The sequence below is a fragment of the Strix aluco genome, chromosome 18, assembly GCF_031877795.1.
Source record: "Strix aluco isolate bStrAlu1 chromosome 18, bStrAlu1.hap1, whole genome shotgun sequence".
NCBI classification, from domain to species: domain Eukaryota; kingdom Metazoa; phylum Chordata; class Aves; order Strigiformes; family Strigidae; genus Strix; species Strix aluco.
This window is the reverse complement of record NC_133948.1, coordinates 12,799,221-12,819,062: the sequence shown is the minus strand read 5'-3', so window position 1 is coordinate 12,819,062 and position 19,842 is coordinate 12,799,221. Positions and strand designations below refer to the sequence as shown.

At 37.9% G+C, this 19,842-nt stretch overlaps 1 protein-coding gene across 7 annotated transcripts in view; it reads right to left on the bottom strand.

Moving 5' to 3' along the window:
- Window positions 1-19,842, bottom strand: part of CIT (citron rho-interacting serine/threonine kinase) — a 72,456-nt gene that overhangs the window by 14,238 nt on the left and 38,376 nt on the right. For 6 of the 7 annotated variants that reach the window (XM_074843899.1, XM_074843892.1, XM_074843894.1 and 3 more), the window contains 12 exons: window positions 17,850-18,024; window positions 16,301-16,498; window positions 14,136-14,189; window positions 6,296-6,493; window positions 5,618-5,811; window positions 4,977-5,112; window positions 4,463-4,567; window positions 2,917-3,057; window positions 2,654-2,761; window positions 1,792-1,954; window positions 1,381-1,545; window positions 14-151 (listed from right to left, as the gene is read on the bottom strand). In XM_074843899.1, coding sequence (XP_074700000.1) covers window positions 14-151; window positions 1,381-1,545; window positions 1,792-1,954; window positions 2,654-2,761; window positions 2,917-3,057; window positions 4,463-4,567; window positions 4,977-5,112; window positions 5,618-5,811; window positions 6,296-6,493; window positions 14,136-14,189; window positions 16,301-16,498; window positions 17,850-18,024 — 1,775 coding nt within the window. The remainder of the gene's footprint in view (window positions 1-13; window positions 152-1,380; window positions 1,546-1,791; window positions 1,955-2,653; window positions 2,762-2,916; window positions 3,058-4,462; window positions 4,568-4,976; window positions 5,113-5,617; window positions 5,812-6,295; window positions 6,494-14,135; window positions 14,190-16,300; window positions 16,499-17,849; window positions 18,025-19,842) is intronic. The other variant, XM_074843893.1, reaches the window with a different exon arrangement.

Sequence of the window (19,842 nt, the reverse complement as noted above, 5' to 3'; positions counted from 1 at the left end):
ACTCTGCTCTTACCAAGGCATTTAGATGCCTGCCGTCCAAAGTGCACAGTATCCAGACACACCGCACATTTTGTTGCTCTCATATTTAGCCCCACGTTAAAACGATGTGGGATATTATGATGCATTCGCTCTTTCAGGCGTCGGCTGTACTCTGGAAGGTATAAAATTTATTATCAGGATGAAAACTGTGATAGGGATGAAAATTATAGTAGGTTTTGTCATTTTAAGGGCCAGGTAATAAAAAGTGACTACATACCTCTATCAAAGCCCTGCTGAACATAGACACTGTCTATTTTCCTTTGCAATCTGCACAACTTAAGCTACATTACCACCTCAGTAATTACCTTATACAGATGCACAGAATGTGCTGCTTGAGAACAGACTGTAGAACTGAAATGGCTAATGTTTGCTGTAGCAAGATTATGTCAATCAAACCATCTAAATTCCAAGTCTGCACTCAGCTCCAATTCTTACAATGTGCTAAACTCATCTCTCAATTTTGCTTATAGCTAACAAACCCTTCAACACCTATACAGTCGTAATCAATACACAGCAGGCCGCCTTCATACAGCCCTCATGCGAACCATCAGTGCCAGCATATCTTAAATCATACCTAAAATCCCTGTTAGGGGATCTGTGTTGAGCAGAGTTTATCCTTCAAGGCTTTTACTGATGAACATGATTTTCTTCACTGTCTGTGATCTGCCTCTGAGGACATCTTCCCATACCAAAGTTACCCACCCTGTGCCTCCCCAGCTACCTGTGATGGCCAGACCAGTTTGTGGGTTCAGGCTTTTTCCAGCTAAAGGCTGCAGGTTTTGGTTCAGCCTCTGGGTTCAATGCTCACTCTGGAATACTGGTTAACTAAGAATAAATGAGCAGAGCCCTCAATCCTTCAATTTCTTCCGATGATCCTCTCCCCTCCATTCTCAAGGATATACAAGGTTATCCCCTTTTTCTAGTTAATAGCATATTAATGTTGTATTTGACCTAGTATCTTCCTTTTATGCCTAACAGAAGTCTTTTCTCTTTACCAAAAGTCTTGATAGAATCTTTCCGCTCAGCGGAACAAATCTGCGGTTTAGATATTAACTGCTAAGGAAACAGCCATAAATCCTTTTGATCAATGCAGAGAGTAGTACAGAAAACACACTCCTCTGAAAAAAACAAGCTCGTAAAACAATTCATGCTAAATAATTATTTTATTGCTGAAGTTTCCAGAGATAAGTTATATAATCCAAATAGAGAATTTTAAACCAAAAGCAAAACTTATCTAATATTCCTATCATGAAAAAATCTAGGGTTGAAATTAAAAAAAAAGAGATAGCATTGAAATAGTAGACAGAAAAATAGTAACAGAAAATTTCAGCAAGAACCTACCCTCCGGTGTGGAGGATTCCTTCCTGCGACTGGAGGGCGGCGCTAGCAAACTGATCGGAGTAGGCTGGTGCTCTGGCGAGCGGACTATGGCAGACATGATGATCTGCTGCCTGGCTGTGGCTGGAGTAGATGGATGAGGGTGGTCTGATATTTTCCGATGAGCAGCTATAGACGAGATAAATGCCACTCATTAACATAACCAATATGAAACACTAGTTCATAGCAGTGGTTCTGTGTAACCATTCAGTGGTTACAGCCCGCAGAAAGAAGTGCAGCCTTATTGCATCTTCACAGCAGTAGATAAGAATTAAACAACATATGTTACTGCTATAGTGGCACACAATTAAAGGCACGTTTTCAGACCAAAAACGTGCGTCTCCTTCCAGATTCACCTTTTCTGTTAACCCCTACCTTCTTCACGAGCAGATCTGAGTTCAATGCGTGTTTTCTGTAGAGCCTCCTCCAGCTCAGCAGAACGAGCCTTCTCCTTCTCCAGTGCCACTTTCAGCTCATTGTATTGCAGGGGAACCTGTGTGGGTAAAGAAGGGTCCTCTTTCCGCCGACTAAACAGGCCCTAGCAACAGAAACACACAGACAACTCCTAACTCCTAGTAAGAGATGGCTTAAACTAGGCAAAGTGAAACTAGCTAGTGGCAGTCCGGCCAGAGGGCCTAATGGTAATTCTGATATGCGTAAGGATGGATTTTTAGTTCATATTGGCACTGGAGAGAAAATGTTGAGATGTGGATTAATTTAAAGGAGGGGCGTACGTTACCTGTTAGTACTCACACCTTGAGTTTCCGAAAGCATCTAAACAGAGGATCTCAAAATACTTGGTTAAAATTAAATTACTTAATTCAAAATGACAGAACGGCTTATGACAAAGATGTGACACAAGTCACATCGCCTGACTAATCAATCCTATGCTGTAACTACAAGACAACCACTCTAGATACACAATATGTTCATACACACATACATACTTACCATTAAAAATAAAAGCATAGTTAAAATTCTGTATTCCTACAGCCTCACTGAGGTGTAGCTCCTGGATTGTAACCCAAGTATTGTAGGAATAACAAAAATACTGGAAAAGCCACAAAGAACACATTCTGCCTAGTAAAGTTTGCGTTCAGCAGCTCAGAATGCTCTTAAATGAGGACACATTTGTGTTACACAAAGAAAAATAAAACAGAATATTATGAATACACAGCACATAACTCATCACAAAACCATCATTTAATTCCATGCCTCTCAAACCTTTTTCACCCACCTTTTTCTTTTTTGCTGGTTGGTCCATCTTTGCCTGGAGGAAATCAATAAGTTTGGTTTGCTGAGAAATAGTGCCCTCCATTTTCACTTTTTCATGGGAATAGAGAACCTGTGAACCACACATACATAGAATAAATTTCATCTTAATAGAAGATAATTCAATAGCAGAACAGAGCTAAAAAATAGTATCAGGAAAGTGTCACACAGAAACCGTAGATCATATCTGGCAGCACAGAGTCCTGCCCACTGCTTCCTCATCCTCACCTGAATGTTTTCCAGCTGATATTCCAGGTCACTTCTTTCAGTCTTCAGAAGATCTGCTCGATCTAGAGCCTCTTGCAGACCTTGAGTTAGGCGGAAGATGTGATTCTTTTGCAGATCCATTTGCTGCTGCAGCTTTGCCTGCTGTTAAGAGGAAAACAAAGGCCAGTGTTCTGGTTTTGTTGTTTGTTTGTAATAATAAATAAAAGCTATTAAAAGTTATCACTCTTTGTAAAATAGACATCATTGGAGAACTTAAAGGTAAACAGACAATTCTTTAAAAGCTAGAAAATCACAGTATTCTAGAAGTTTTCCTTCCTTTCAGAATCATTATGACTAAACAAGCATTTCTATGTAGTGTATTTACATTGATCTGTAGTAACACCATTTCTTTCAACTGCACGTTCAAGTTATTTCCTTTTTTAAGTATTTAAAATCTTGTAATTGTTAATAAGTCTGCACATACATGAAGAATTTCTTGATGCCGTTTTCTCAAGCTCTCTTTACAAGCACCAGAAGCCATCTCAATACTTTGTAATGAAAAAAGATAAATTCTTTCCTATACCAGGATAAACTCCTTCCTCTATAGTCATATAAGGAAAACTATGTCCAATTGTTTACATGTTTGTCTCCAAGTAGAAACAGAACAGGGCACATGACAAACTACTCCTAATTCTTTCAGGTTTTATACTTTCCTGATGAGAAAGTCCCCGAGTATGAAAACCATTAATGCTCATATGTTATGAAGCAAGAGCCATAAATCTTTCACTGGGATGCATAATGTAGTTCTCAACCTTGGGGTCACCTTGTCAGTACCCCAAGTACACCAAAAGGCTCTAATTGCCCTGTCTAATTGTCTGTAACCACCCTTCCCCTGAAATCCTCCTCTGCAACCTCGTCCCCCACTGCCCAGGTCTGGCTGCCTGCACCCAATGCCTCGCTGATACGGTGCGGGTGTGCAACCGTGGATCAGACTTCTGTGAACCCAGCTAAATTATGAAAAAAGCTGTGAGAAGCCTCACCTGTGGCCTCCACCCGTGCACCCTTAGCACACTGTCTCCAGAGCTGTTTTTAAGCTGCAGTCCGTGCACTCAGTCTGGTTAGAGCTATGTTGTAAGAATGCCATGCCTGGGCACGGACCTTGCCTTGCAGACCTGACCTAGGACGTGCCTCATCACTACAGGCTTCTGTAACGATCACCAGGCTGCTGGCTGAACCTGATTACCTTCACCAAGCCTGCTCTGCTCTTCTTCAGGTACTGTGGGACTGTGCCCACCGGCTGCAACACCCCTGTCCTTGCCTGACTTGCTGTCACCCTTGACTGCCAGCTCACCACCCCTTGAGGAGCAGTTCACTTTTACTGCTCCAACATGACCACACACTTTGCAAAGTTTTAAGTAAAAACAAACCCCTCAACTTTATTATTGTACCCAACTTTATTATTGTGCCCAGTAACACAGCAGAAGGATGGATGTGTAACACTGCTATTCACACAACTTTTCCCCCTCAAGATGTGGAACATTCTGCATTTATGAGTTTCCAAGGTTACCTCCTCCAGAAGTCTCTGCTTAAGCTCTCTTTCTGTCTCAAGCTTCTGTTGTAAACTGCGTGCATTCATCTCCAACATAGCATGCTTCTTCTCCAGGTCATTGAGCTAGGCAGGTGGGATAGATAGACAGAATAACATTGAACACTAATAAATATAGAGTTCCACAATGCTAATCCAACTTCACCAAGCACATGCTAAAGAAAAATGATACAGTTACTCTTTACTTACTGTAAGGGGGAAAACCAACCAAACAGTATTTTGGTATGCCATTGCTCAAATGCAGATATCAAGTCATTGAAGGACTTCACTGTACACTCCAAGCATCTTAGGCTGCTTTCTGCTTTAGTCTTTTTCAAAAGGAAATCCAAGGTCTTTGGCTCAAAGACAGAACTCTATTCTATGACCTTCAGTCTTTACATTTACTCTAAAATCTTGAAAAAGCTGCTCAAGACCACATTTCTACAAGTAATATCTCTAGAAAAGTATCTGATCTAATCATGAAAGTCTAACTTACCTTATCAGAAAGGCTCTCAGCTTTGAGTTTTTGTTCCTTTAGTGCTTGCTGGAGGGCTAGAATCTCTGCCTTGTGTTCTTTGACAGCTAGTTCTACCACCTGGCGAGATTCAGTAATACGCTGATCTGCTCTCACTCTGTATTAAAATGGAAAATAATGTTACCTAACTCCTTTCTGGGCTTGACCTCTTCCTAGCATGCAGTGGCATCAATAACTCTTTCAGGGGGTTGCCTCAAATTCAGGATGTTACTTTATAAAGCCTGACTGTTTGCTGCAACCCTTTTATATTATATAACCCTGTTCCTGCCCCTGCTAGAACTACAGCCCGAAAATTTCAAGACCCCACAGAGGCAGGATCAAAGACTGTTTTTCCATATAATGAAGCAGAAGATAATAAATCAAGACATTTTATAAGTTACAATGATAAATACCACTCCCCACGAATCCCTCGCTTGCAAAGAAACAAAAGGAACAATATCACTGGTGAATGACTATTAACTAATAAACCATTTTTAGAACTACCTCACAAGAATTTATATTTAGTTCCAACTCCCATATCCTATTCTAAATATAATTTTTGTACTAGCTTCTATAGAGCATTTTCATAAAAGTTAATAAAAGGAGGAGGAGGAGGGAGAGACCTGCTCTGTTTCTCAGTATCCAGCATCCTCTGCAACTCTCTAACTCGACATTCAAACTGGGACTTCTCATCTCCTAGAACATTTCTCCATGCTTCCCACTGACGCTCTTTCTCCAAGAGTTCATCATTCAGGGCCTCCAAGTCCATTACTTGCTCTTCCAGCATTGTACATGTTGTCTTCAAGGCCTCCATAGTCTAAAAATAAATCCTCCTATCAATTCTCACATCCCACATCAAGCGTGCACTTTAAGCTTCAGCCTTACCATTTAAATTAGAGTACATGCAAATTGGCAGCAAACATAAGCTGGTAAATCACAACCCATTTATTTCAAGGCTTCCATACATTCACTTGTGATTGCCGTTAATGTCAGTTCTATCTCATTACAAAATTTTTGAAATTTCCAGGGTCACAAAATTAAAATGAATAATTTTAAGTTACAACATCTTCAGAGTGCAAAATTTCTAAGTAAAATTGCATGAAAATACAATGAGAAATACCAAAAATTTCCATTCACTCAACTGCTCTGGGAAGGAAGGCTTAAACGATAATTGGTGTAAGCCATTGCTCCTGGAAGCACGTTCTTTCCTTATAGTTTCCAGATGAAAAATAATTTTTTGCCTTTCAAATAATTTGCTAGCTATCACACAGAGGCTGTGATCCAGACTTATAAAGCCTTACTTGTTTCTGACTGGTAAGCTGCATCTCTCTCTCAGTGATCTCCCGACGGAGATGGTCAACTTCACTTCGCAACTGGACAACTTCATCATTGGCCCCTGAGGCCTCATCAAGTTGTTTGGACAAGAAGAAGTTCTGATTGTTCAGTTCTGCATTATCTTCACTGAGCTGGTTCAGCTGCTCTTCCAAATCCGTAATCACCTAGAAAGAAAAATAAATTAAATTACATGTCAGTGAGTAGAGATTTTTGAAGAAGTGTTCTCTTCTCACAGAACCATTTGTTGTCAAGCAAGGAGACAGCCTGGCGTTCAATTTTTTTCAAATTTAAACAAAAGCAATGTTGTAGTGGTAGATTTTATGCACGGGAGTATACCTCGATTAGGAATAGCTTTGTTTCTTACAGAAAATAGCTTGACTTTTTAAAAATTTGGTTTAGAGTATAAATATGCTGAGAGGGAACTGTCACATCTAAAGCACTGGATTGGGAATCGGGAGTTGTGGCTGTATTCTCAGATCTGCTGCTGACTTACAGCATGTCTTTGCCAAAGCACTTTACCTTTTTTTGCCTCAATTTCCCCTTAAGTGAAGTGAGGATAGTACATCTCAGAAAGGCTTTTGAAGTGTGATATTTAAGAAAACTGAACAAGAAGTGCAATGGAGGAAGTAAAATCTGATGAATCTGCTTAGCAATCGTTTATATTACTATATGTAACACTATATGTAACCAGGAAACACAGAAAAATTTTAGGAAATATATTCTATCAAAGTAACAGCGTTATGGATGGCAGCACGGGATACATAAAGAAAGAAAAAAGTGTGGCAGCACAACAGACTTAACAGAAAAATCAGTGAAAAGCAAAAATTCAACAAGGACAATAGCCTTGCCTTTAATGATGTGAAAGCATCCATTTGTTTAATCAGAATCGCATTATACTATAACTCAAAACCAACGTCATCACAACAGAAGAGAAAGGAACCTCAGTATAATCTTGAAATCAGCTTAATAAAGAGAATTTCAGAAACCGGAAAGCTCTACACAATTGATATTCAATTCTTACAAATATGTTCTAGAGGCTTTTTTGCCTAGATGTCAAAGAAGAGTGAATAAGATACTTCATTAAATGGGAAAAAATAAAATCCCAGAGCACAGTTGGCCACACATTCAAATTTAAATGTTCCAATTTCCTACACGAGCCAAAGACTTAAATATCTAAAGCAGTAGAGCATAGAGCATGCAGCTCTTCTCAGCTATCTGGAAAGATGACAACCATTTCTTTTTGAAGAATCCGTAATGCATATATTGGCAGCCTTTTACCATGCCTCTCCTAGATCTAAATTAACAGTATTTGGTTTTTAAACTGTCAGCAGAAAAAGTCCAACTGACATTACTCCCTGCTGGGTGAAGGGGAGTTCCTACTACCCATATGTTTAGGGTCAAATCAAAATGATTCATACGCTAAAACACAATATTTTTAATGAAAATCTGATCGTGTGGTTGTTTCTTGAGCACAGTTACTGCCCTATTCAAAATACATTTTATTCTGTATTCTATGCCTCAAGTTTTCAAAGAACACAGACTGTGTCATAAGGATGTGTTAGTGTCTATATGGCTGTAGGGATAAGACCTTAGAAGTGTATTTATACAAACAAAAAGGAACAAAAGAACATTTGTTTTTACAGTGTTTTACCTGCCATTCTTACGAGTAACATCTGAGACTTCTATTGACTGCCAGGTAAGATAAGCTTTTTCTTCTACTTCTTTTATGTTTAGCCACACCACACATCTAGGCACTTTTAAGACATCTTTTATACATCCACGGTTTCTTCCACATATATTTTATATATTAATACAAATATATTCTATAAAAATTATTAAACTAGTTTTGAAATACAAGAAAGCAGACATGGGAGAAACACAAAATGGAGAAGGTGACATGGAGAATTAATGTGTCAAACTACTTAATTCATTTTTTAAAACTGGCTGTATTTCAAGTTGATTTTATCCCTTAAGGGCTGGAAGTTAAGCTGCCATTTGCCTTTATTCTATATTCTAAGATTTTGACTTCTTTCCCCGAATAAAATATTAAACCAAACCATTTTAATTTCACTGTTACATTTTATCTAGTAGGATATTTCTGGAAAACTTAAGACAAATAACAAAGCAGGGTTCCAGAAGAAGTGATGTGATCTCCTTCCTTGAATATTTTCCTAATAGTATATTTATTGACAATTCCAAAATGACTTGGCTTAAATTCCAAATATATTATATATAGATTTTTTTGTACTTTTTTAAAGAGAGAAAATTTGTTCTTTTCAGTACAATTTTCCTTTTTTTCATGGGGAAAGGGGAAATTTGTTGACAAATCCAATTTTTAAAAGCTATCTGCAGCTGGGTATAACCCAACAGGGTTACAGAGTTTATAAATACTGTAAAGCCTAAACAGCAATAGGTAATACTGACACTGGAAAATGGGACGTGGTATAAATGCCTGTTTTGGGAACCAAGAAGAAAGCAAACACAGATCAAAAAACCACATTTGATAGGAAACGCTGTCTTCAGCATACATACATACAACCTATGCCAGAATCCTGTACCTGTAAAGAGTTAATACCTTTAGGTATTTTTCTTTTCAGTTAAGGAAATCCCCAGGCAAAAAAACCCAAATAAACCAACCAACCAACCCTGAGCTATTCTGCAGTTAGATTTGTAAGTACATTAAAGGAAAGTCTGTAAGAAAACTATTATATCCTTTAGGAACCCGTAATATAATTACAAAAATCTTCACATTTAAAGTTTATAAAACAACCAAACACTTGAAAACTTGGAAAAGCAATTCCAGACAATCTAGGCAGCCTTATCTGTGCCACTGTATCATCACTCAGAGCAACTGAAATTTTCTCAATCTATGCTCATCTTCATCATGACTAATCCACAAGAGAGATAGAATCTAACTACACCATGCTAATCTGGCAGATTGTTCACTACATGCCACATCTAAGCAGACAACTTATCTTTATACTGATACAAAAGACTGTATCTCATTTTTTAAATATTACAGAGCAGCCCAAGCATAATAGCTTTTCAGCAAAAGTTAACATATTCAGCACAATTCCCTCCCCATTAAATAGCTTCAGAAAAGCAAAGTGTTTCTCTATTGTGAGATTGCACAGATTCACAGCTATTATACCTGGCCCTACAAAAACTTCTCCAGGCATGGATCACAAATTAAATATAGCAACAAGCAGTTCAGGGCCATGACGATTAGGTTTGCATATCAGACACAATGTACGAAGTTTAATCCATATACTCCAGGTATCAAAATGACAGGGAAAATAAGGAGGGAAAGGAGAAAAGGAACCAGTTTTAGACTACTACTAACTGCAGCTTGCAAACTTCTCCATAACCTTATTTCTTCATGAAGACGCCTCAGTTCTCAGATGCCAACAAATATGCAGGAAAATGCCAGGACACACCAAGGTCAACTGTTTCAGGATGCTATCAGCAGCATGTTATTTGGAGTTTAATGAAATTTTTTGTAAAACCTTAATTCAGAACTTCCAGACGAATGCATAGTTTTACTCTATCCATTTCCACTCCTCCCCACCCTCACTAATCTTTACTAGAAAGCTAACTGTCAGAGTAAATAGGAAAAAAGAAAAAGCTATCTCTCAGCCCCAAATTATTGTGAGAAGGAAGCAAAAGCAGGCATCAGCCTCGCTTTGTCTTAACCTACTCACATTTGGATCCAAGAGACAAAGCTTCTCCAGCAGGGAAATACCAAGCGTTGTAATGGAGCAGAATACCAAGCCTCTTAATGAACACAGCTGCTGATAGATACCAGTCTTGTATCTCTACCTGTTTGATCAATATATAACAACGAACTCCTCGCTTTCTTCCCCTTTCCATAGTCAGCCAACATCTGTGACTTGAAACACACCTTACATGGAGATCTCAGTCTCCAAAATCTCATCATGGCTTAGCTTGAGGGACGCTGCTCTCGTTAGTAGCTGCAGAGTAGTAGGACACTGCACAGTCTGCGTTCTTCTCCTTCCCACACCAGCCCATCATTAAAACATACAGTCTCCTGTACTCCTCTGCTGTAGTTCTAGATGAGCTGCCTCTACCAACCATGAGCCTCAGCCTCAGATGATGATGATGATGATGTCATCCACAGTGAAGGTCCCAGTAGCTTCTTTCACAGCAACACCTCATCAACACCCAAGAAGTCTCTGACTTTTTGTCAGGCTACAAAAACTACAAAGCTCCATTTCAGCCTGTAACTGGCATCTGCCATCACATTTTCCGTGAAATGAGAATCAGGCATAACCCCTCCCACCCAACAGCCAATTTTTTTTTTTTTCTTTTTTTACAAATTTAACAAAGCCATCTAAAAGTTTTTGCCTGGGTATTTAGCCTTGTTACAGTGGGCAAGATCCCTTTACTCTGAAACATAATTTAGCTTCAAAGTATAAAACATCTTCAGACACAATTTTGAAAGTTCTTGAGAATACAGACTATTCTTGTATGCCAACACATTGAGCCAATGTGGAATCAGGATCTTAGACCAAAATCAGCAGGACTTTATGCGTGACTAAAATGATATATGTGCCTAACGGGCTTGCAGATTTAATGCCTCAATATCCAGTCTCATAGACAAGTGCAGAATCAAGCCTGCTAATACTTAAGATACTTAAGTATTAATGTTAATACTTAAGATGATGACAAAAGAACCTCAAGGAGGGAAGATAAACCTTGTTTTATTGGAGAAATTTTGAATAAATGGGAATACAATATCCAATTAGTATTAAGAAATGCCACTCTCCTTGCTAGAGTAAAAGCAACAGCCTGTACCTGAAAAAAACTAGAATATTCAGATGGTGGTTCCCTGGAATAACAATATTCTTTTACTAAGCTTTGTGTAAATACTTTATAGGATTCTTTTCTTCTAAATATTTATAGACTTTACCATCCGCTTACTGAATGTTTTATTTTTGAAACAATTCTACTCTTATTTAGCTAACTTAGTTTTATTTTTAACTTCAAATGTGTTGATGATCCAGCAACAAGCTGTAATTAAGAGGCAGTTGGAAACAACTGACAAATACATAAATTTTCCTATTTCAGAAAGTGCCTTTTATTTCTTGATCTTTTTCTGATTGCCAGGAAAATACTTTTAACACTCAATGGATTATATTTTTGATAGAATAATTCTTTAAATGTAGGGAACTAGTCCTTCTCCCTCAACAGATTTGCTGGTTGAGCTATCATTGTGAGAAGATTATGATAAAATCTTGCTCTTCGTGTGTGCCCACATGCATCTGTGTGTGTGTACAGCAGGTACTACAGTTTACAATTTTTAATTGTAATCATGTATCCTATTATTTCTTGCACAACTGAGAGGCAGAGAAAGCAAATGCTAGCATTTTCTTTTTGAACCCCAGTGGTAAAACAAAGATGTCACAAGATGAAACAATGCAGAAATATCAGAGCAACTGAATATAAATTCACAAACAAGGCAGAAATTACAACTGACAACATAGCAATGGTCTTTATGTATGCACCCCAAAACACGGCAAATTTAAAATGAACAAATAGGAGAACCTAAAAAATGCCTACTTGGTCAGAGACCTCAGCATAAGGGAGAACAAGAGTGCAATGAGGGTACAAGGAAAGCAGACACACAGTTGAGGTGTAAGCCTTCTCTACAATTGGAAGCTGTGACCTTTGTGAAGCTAGAGAAACAGAAGAAATACCAAAGAAAATATTTACCTTTTGATTACTATGAAAGTACTGAAGTAATTCAATCTTTAATTTTCTTCCCTGTCTAATCCTTTTTTCATAATTCTTATGTTGTTTTGGACTTCTCAATAAGATTAAATAAAAAATAATTCCATACCAAAGTTTGCCAGACTAGTTCAAGGAGTTTGCTTCAGCTTAAAAGGGGTATCTTTTGAAAACTTGCTGACAGAATAAACCCACTCATTATCATGCTGAGTATGTACCAGCACATTACAATTATTCCCTCGAAGTGTTATCTTATTTTAAAAGGAGTATAAATTCTAATCACCTTCAATTAGAATCACATGGTCACCAAAAAGCAAAGTCTGCATCATACTGGTCACAATCAGAAAAATGAGGTTGAAACATCCGGTGAAGGCATCACAATAAACGTTCCCTGATCCCTCACTGTCACTAAAAGATTGTCCTCTATCTTCTCTCAGTGCTCCTCAGTAGACAGGATGGACAGCTAGAACTACTCCTAACACAGAACAAGAAAGTTTCTATCCATGGTTAGTTAAATTATACATGCATTCTCCTGGGCTGGAAAGAGAATGTATGATGAGCATGTATTATTCATTTAGGAACTATTTAATTAATTTCTTATTGATGAGGATGTCTGATCCCACTTATCCCACTGAAGGGCCTTACAATGCACAACACTTTTAGAAACCCTTTTGTGCAGAACCTTTGAAGCACTCAGCATTCTTGAAATGTCATGGGTCACTTCACTGCTGGAGATTGTTCACCACACTTACAGAGCCAAAGTGTTACTAGATAATGAGTTACAACCTCTGAAAGGCAGACTACCATGCAGTGAAAAGAAGCTACAGATTTTCCACAACTGGTTTTTGCCTGCATGGAGATCACATAAGCATTTTCATAGAAAGGTGTCTTTCTCTACAAAGGGCAAGAGAGAACAAAAGAAGATAGCTATGGAGGTGAGATACATGATAGATTGGTCCTCTAGCTCCATATGTGCTAAGTAAACAAAGAAGGGAGCAAAAAGTAAAGTTTCTTGTGCAGGATTTCTTTTAGATAGAGGTTAACACACTTCGGTAAACTCTACCTCCTCATTTCTTCATGTCAGCATATTCTATGAACAGAATAGATGAATCCCCTTGCTTAGTGCTGAAGAGCAACTGAGGAAAACAGAATAACTCATCCTGAAAAGATATTTTTGAAAGACGAAAACTTGAACATTAGATACTTTAGATCTACAGCATGAAAAATTAAGTCTGAGGAAATCACTGGAAGCAGGGAAACAATCAAGATAAAAAAACAGCAGTTAAGCCCTGCTTATAGGGTGGGGTAAGGAGAAAAAGCCTAGAATGACTGGCAATCAATCAGTGCTGATCCAGAGGACAGTGCTGGTTTTGTAATTCATGTAATTGAAAGACAGATGCTGTCCATCAAGCACCATAAGCCTGAAGATAGTGTAAATCTGCAAGAATCCCTACTGATTGACAAACCCTCCAACATCTGTCCTCAACTGATGAAATGAATCTAAAAACATGTCAAAAGATCTCAAGCAATAGAAGGTGCAAATTAAGATCCTAGAGTACTCTCTGCTCTTTGAGCAGGTGACTACATGTCAATGTGTTATTTGGAACCATAACATTTCTTGCCTCTTCAAACAGTGTTAAAGTCCTCCTTAAAACCCAGAGCAGCATGAAGGCTCTTCCACTCTGGCCTAGATCTACAATGCAGCTCAGGATTTGGACAGGTAGATCTTTTCTTCTTGTGACCAGAAAGGATCTTCACCTACAACTGTTTTTTGCAGCTGCTACACCATTCTTATTAGCTGCACTGCAATGGGATGTTTTAATTTACTTTCTTCTCCAAAAAGAAGAGTAGTGTTAATTTCGTGATCAGACTGAAACCTCAAATTGAGGTTTACCTGAAACCTAAAAGAAATCAAATCCAATCCGTCCAGCTCCTACTAACACCTTGAAGCCAGAAGTCCACATTAGGAACTAGTGTCATCAAGGATTAAATACATAAATTGTTTGTGTCCTTATTGTTAATTTCAAAATAATTCAATGATCTGTGTTTAATACTCACTGTGCAGCTATTACGAAGGGCTTCAAATTTACGCTGGATTTCATCTCTATGTGCCTAAAGGAGGTAAGAAGTTAATCATCAATTTTTCATACATTAGAATTCGAATCCAACAGCTGTTGCTAAACAAACTGCAGAACAATCTACCAGCAAGCAAAGTTTGGAAGGCAGATGCTGCAGGCTATGAAAGCACTCTGTAGTGGCAAAGAACTGATTAGCAAAAGTCACATCCTACTTAATCAAAACACACTTACACTCCCAATTCTGAACTACTTTAGAAAAATGTACAAACTTGAGAACTGAATTATGTAAAAGGTTCCATCTGAAATGGTCACCAGAAGACATGTCGATTCCATGTTAAGTTTGTACATTCTTGACATTTAAATTTGAGTTGGTTTTACTTCCATATCCAGACTGGTATTTCATAGAAAGTAAATACTGCATACAATGTAACGCTTGCAAAGAAAAACTATAATGAAGTATTATGCAAGCTATCCCAAACAGCTCTGTCCATCTACCTGAATCCTACCATAAATTACCATTTAATCCTGAGCCTCTCTAAAAAGCAGTGATGAAACATAACAATCAATTCTTTGGAAGACAGCATCCAAAGTGCAAATGCTTATTTTAAAGAATGCGGTATTGCATGCACCATTTTACCTCCTAATTTACAAGCAAAGCATGACAAAGCAAAAGTTCTTGTTTCAGCCTCGTGGCCTCTCTCAAAATTCATCAAACTGATTTAACAAGAGCCTAATGTCATATGCTATCTGAAAACTTAACAAATGAAAGGTTAGTGCACTAGCACATCCAGCCCCCTTTCTTCATTCAGAACATTTTTGTTAGAGCCAAGAGACTAAACAAGAAAAAACTCTTCATCAGAAGTCAAATATGAGAGCTAAAAAGCTATCTTACCACAACAGGCAATGTGAAAACCAAAAAAAGTATATTAAAAAATCCGTAACAGAAATACTCCCAAGCCCAAACTGGACTATCTTACAACAGCTGGTCCAAAAGCACTATCACTGTGCCAAATTAACTGAAGCAATAACTGAGTGAACACAGGTCATGGTAAAGATACCAAGCACATCACCATCCCATTGGCACGCAAAGCTTTCAGCTGGGAGGGAACCGCCTCAGTTTTGAGCAAAAAAGCAACTGATGCCATGTTCTATTCAGTTATCCTTAAGCCTTGATGTTGTTGCTGTACTTTCCCAGCATGTACCCACTTTAGAACCACGCTGAGTGAACAGTGCTCCCATTCATCTACCCAAAGCATCAACGCAATACAAGCACCTATCTCAGCTGAGCCCACCATCCCTTCCAAAAAACAGCAATGGCAGAAATATTCAGAACAGTTCATTGATCAAGTGCCACTGGAGCAAGAGAATGCACAAAATAACTGGATTTGAAGGTCATTAAAGACTGCTGCTCAATGGGAGTTAGCTGGTAGCAGGTCATATACTTCCCCACTCTCCCTCCACAGCCCTGGGAATCTTTAATGAAGGAAATCTTTCTTAGAATCAAGCAGTTTGAAAGCATCTTTTTGTACTCAAGAGACAGCAACCAGCAGCATATAATTTAAAATTCCATTTACAGGGGGCAGGGAATTGAACTTTTTTTCCCTTACATCATTCACACACCTCACCAGAGACTGCAAGACACACGTGACAATTTTTAATGAAATAATCATTGGAATAAAATTATGTTCTAACGACACTATTTTCCTAGGAATCTGTTGGGGTGTTTTTCCCCAAATAAGTATCATCAAAGCAGGGTAACTGAGGGGAAAAAAATCATCACAACATTTATGATCATCAAGTACTTTCAAACTCATGAGATACTATTTAAATAGTAAGTAAATCACCGAGTAAAACTCTAAACAGTTTTCTATGCAGCTTCCACCTCATCACAAAAGTAATAATGCTCTTACAAACAGTTTTGGCAGCAATGAACCACTACTAGGAAGCTTTCGTATGGTTAAAGATAATAAGACAAAAGTCGACGTTTTAGCCATTCCTGCCTCTATCAACACAAGGCACACTTCATATCCTGTTCTGAAACTTTAAAATTAAATAGTATAAATTCATTTTAATCTCTTTATGAAACATGCATCTACATAATTCTAATCTGCACATACAGCTCATAGTACAAATTTTAGGGCTCACCGTGAGAGCTTGAATCTCTTCCTCTGCCTCAGCTGTAGTCTCCTCTAGTTCTGTTTTGGCTTCGCGGAGCTGATTCTCCAGGGCTGTCCGTGCAGCCTGCAGCCCAGTAATTTGAGATTCCCGCTCCTGGAGTGTCAGCTGCAATTCTGTCAACTGCCTTTTGAGTTCCAGCTTTTGTTCTTCATGCTCTAGACTAACCTGAAGAAAGAAAAAGTAGCATACCAAATATAAGTTACTAACAAAGAAAATAGAGGCAATGTAATCTCATTTCAGACCTCACTTTAAGATGCCATTGCCATGTCTATCCCAAAAATCACATCTTGACAGATTGCTTAAGTCACTGAGAAGTCAAGGACGCAGCTTTGTCTACTACCTAAAATCTACTGGTTTGCTTTGAAAAAGGTTAAAAGCAACCTGGCATTTTGAAACAACAACTAGGGCACAAGAATAGCTCCAGGTATGACTCAAATATCACATATCAAACGTTGATATAAAATACTAATCAATACTAATCTTTACGTGCACGTAAACATTACATACATTTTGCAATTGACTTTCATATTTCATTTTCCTTTCAGATTCTTTTTAAAGAAACCAACCAGATCATCTGGCTCTGGGTTTATTTGAATGGCTTCTGTTGAAGGTTTTCTTGAGGCATACTCAGGGATAAACATGTTATTTCCAGAAATGGATAAGAAATGAACAAGCAGCAGAACAGATCTCAGTGCTCAAAATCAATTCCAAACCTTAGCACCTTCTTCAGGCTGTCTGCTATCCCAAGTGAATCTGTCTGTTGTGCTGTAGATGCGCGACAAGCCTGCCAGAAATCTTACACTGGTCCCAACCAACTTCCGGTCAAACAAGGACATGTGTTGGTCGTCCAACCCTCTTAGCTAAAGGCAAGATTTCAGTCTTAGCTGAAAATTAGTGGAGTGAGACTGGAGAAGGTAAAAGAAGATTTGAAGTGGATCCAAACTAGTTGATACAAAACTAAAAATGAAGCACAGCTCACAAATTTTTAAAAATGCATATTTTCATATTACTGTTAGGTTTCCTTTCGAGAAAACTTCTGAAAAATGTGCATGAAGCAACAGGTCTCCTGTTGTCTTACAGCAATTCAGTTGTGTCCTTTACTTTCCATTCTGTAGACTCTAAGGCTATGGTTAAGCTGGTCAGTGCACATAGCTAAACTTCTATTCTCTACCCCATAACCATTCTAGCTGGACAACTTTATAAGGATATTGTACAAAAAGTCATAAATATGATCCTGAGAAAGCAAGGTGATCTAAAAGCTCAGATTCAGTTAGGTCTAAGAATGTCAAATCCTTAATACTTACTTTTATCTCCCTCTAATGAGCAATTTTAATTTTTTTTTTATTCCTAGGAGAAAAAAAATGTACTGCTAGACCAAACTAAATTAATACACTTTAAAATACCCTTTTTTATGACACACAGAACTAAAACAAATTAATTCTAGTTCTCACTATAATACTCAACATGGGGTACACTCAAGTAAGTTTGTTTGGAGGGATTAAACCCAAGTTTTCACCTCTCGCAGCCTAGTCTCTAACTCCAGCAGGCGGTTCTTGTCAGTGTGATCTTGGTGACTCATCTTTTCCAATTGTTCTTCTAATTTTCGATTCTGGGCCTCTAACTTTCCAGCTTGTGTTTCCAAGTAGAACTTCTGTTGCCTGAGCTCTGATATCATCTCCTCTTGGGCTTTCCTGATAGGAGAAAAGCACAAATGACAGACCCAAAGTGTCCTTAGCACAGGTCCTTTCACTGGGGGGAAGTAAGGATGAATATACAAGGTTCCTGTTAAGTAGAATAGTTAAGGTCATAGCTTAAATGCTATATCCCAACTTAAAAAAAAAAAGTCAACTCTTTATTCCTGCCTGCAAAAGATCCATGTACTAATGTATTCATCAACATATGCCCAGAGCACTAAAATTCCATGTTTGTAAATTGCACAGAAAAATTAATCTTGCACACAGTAATCTACAACAACATTTAAGCTACAGTTCATTCTCATCTCACCAATTCCTTATTACATATCATTAGAAATGCTAAGAATAGTTGCTTTCACACAACGTATTTCTATGAGATGAGAGAAACCCTATGGTTTAGGGTTTGAGGGGTTAGTGTGTTGTGGGTTGTTTTGCTGAGTTTTTTTTCCAGTTGTAATGGACCTAGAACTTGACCTACATTGAAGCAAAGCTTTGTTGTATCTGATGAAAATCTTAATCTACAAAGTGAAGAAAAATAATTACTTGTGCTCAGAAGAATTTTGAGAGCTGGCAACGATTATTACCATAAGAATTTGAAATGGATACCCACATAAAAAAAAAAAAAGGAAAAAAAGGTCTTTCTACATTATTTACAATTCCTGGAATCATTTTATCATGCATTGGAAATTTTTGCCTCATAGTGTGCTTTCTACTTAGAAGTTTCACAAAGCTCTACATATATTAATGAATTAATATTTTAAGAAGTTCACTGTGAGATAAGCTGTTATTAATCCTATCCCAGAGAAATTATGTGGGTTGCCCAAGATCAAACAGGAAGACTTAACAAAACTAAAAATAGAACTTAAGTCTTCTGACTCACATTTCTGTGCATTGCACACAAAACCACCCTTTCACCCTTTCTCTTTTAATTTACCTCTACAGATTATTGCCAGCTAGAACTGTCAAATGGTGCTATTTCACTTCCTGATGTTTACTGGGCTATCTTCTCAGGAGCCTGATAATCATTAGCTTCCTCAGATACTAATGGAACAAAAGCTAGCAGAGTTCCCCTCTCCTCCAAAGGGTTTAATCACTAGTTCTCCTCTTCAAACATGCTCAGATTAGCTGTAGCTTTTGCGAATTTCAAACACAGTCCAACAACAGATTTATACATTTGCACCACAATTCACAGAATAAGCACAACTTCATTAGCTACCTGCATACATAATAAAGCAATTTTCTCTTAAACTGTTAATGCTGTACTATCTTCTATCAATCCTACAAAATTACATTTCTTGACAGTATGTCTCTCAATCATATATTCTAAGTTCTTTGTTAAAATATTATTATATTTTTTCTTGTTTTCTGTGCATCACCAGTCAAGTGTCCTGCTCTAGGAGGACACATTTAGCTCAGCTGAGTTCTTACAGTCAGTTCAGCACCAATGACTGTGGCACTAGACCTTGCACATGCTTCCCAGGTACTCATTGAGACAATACTTCTGTTTTAATTTCAGACTGAAGCTAAGTTGTGGCTTTTGCTGCCTGAACAAACTTCATAGGTGATTAACTCGAGGTCATCTGGAGCACAAGCAACACAATTAAATTTCTCATTTCTGTGAATATTCCTGGCTGCTCAGGCTAAAATAACTTGCCAGATATTTGAAATACAACAAAAATTGAAGCCATTACATATCTGGAGCATAATTACCACTGAAAAGGAAAAAAAAAAAAAAAAGCAACTTTTTGCCAAAATTCATTCTTGTTTGATTTCTATTCAATATTATAGGTGAATCCATCCAAGTACCTCCCACAG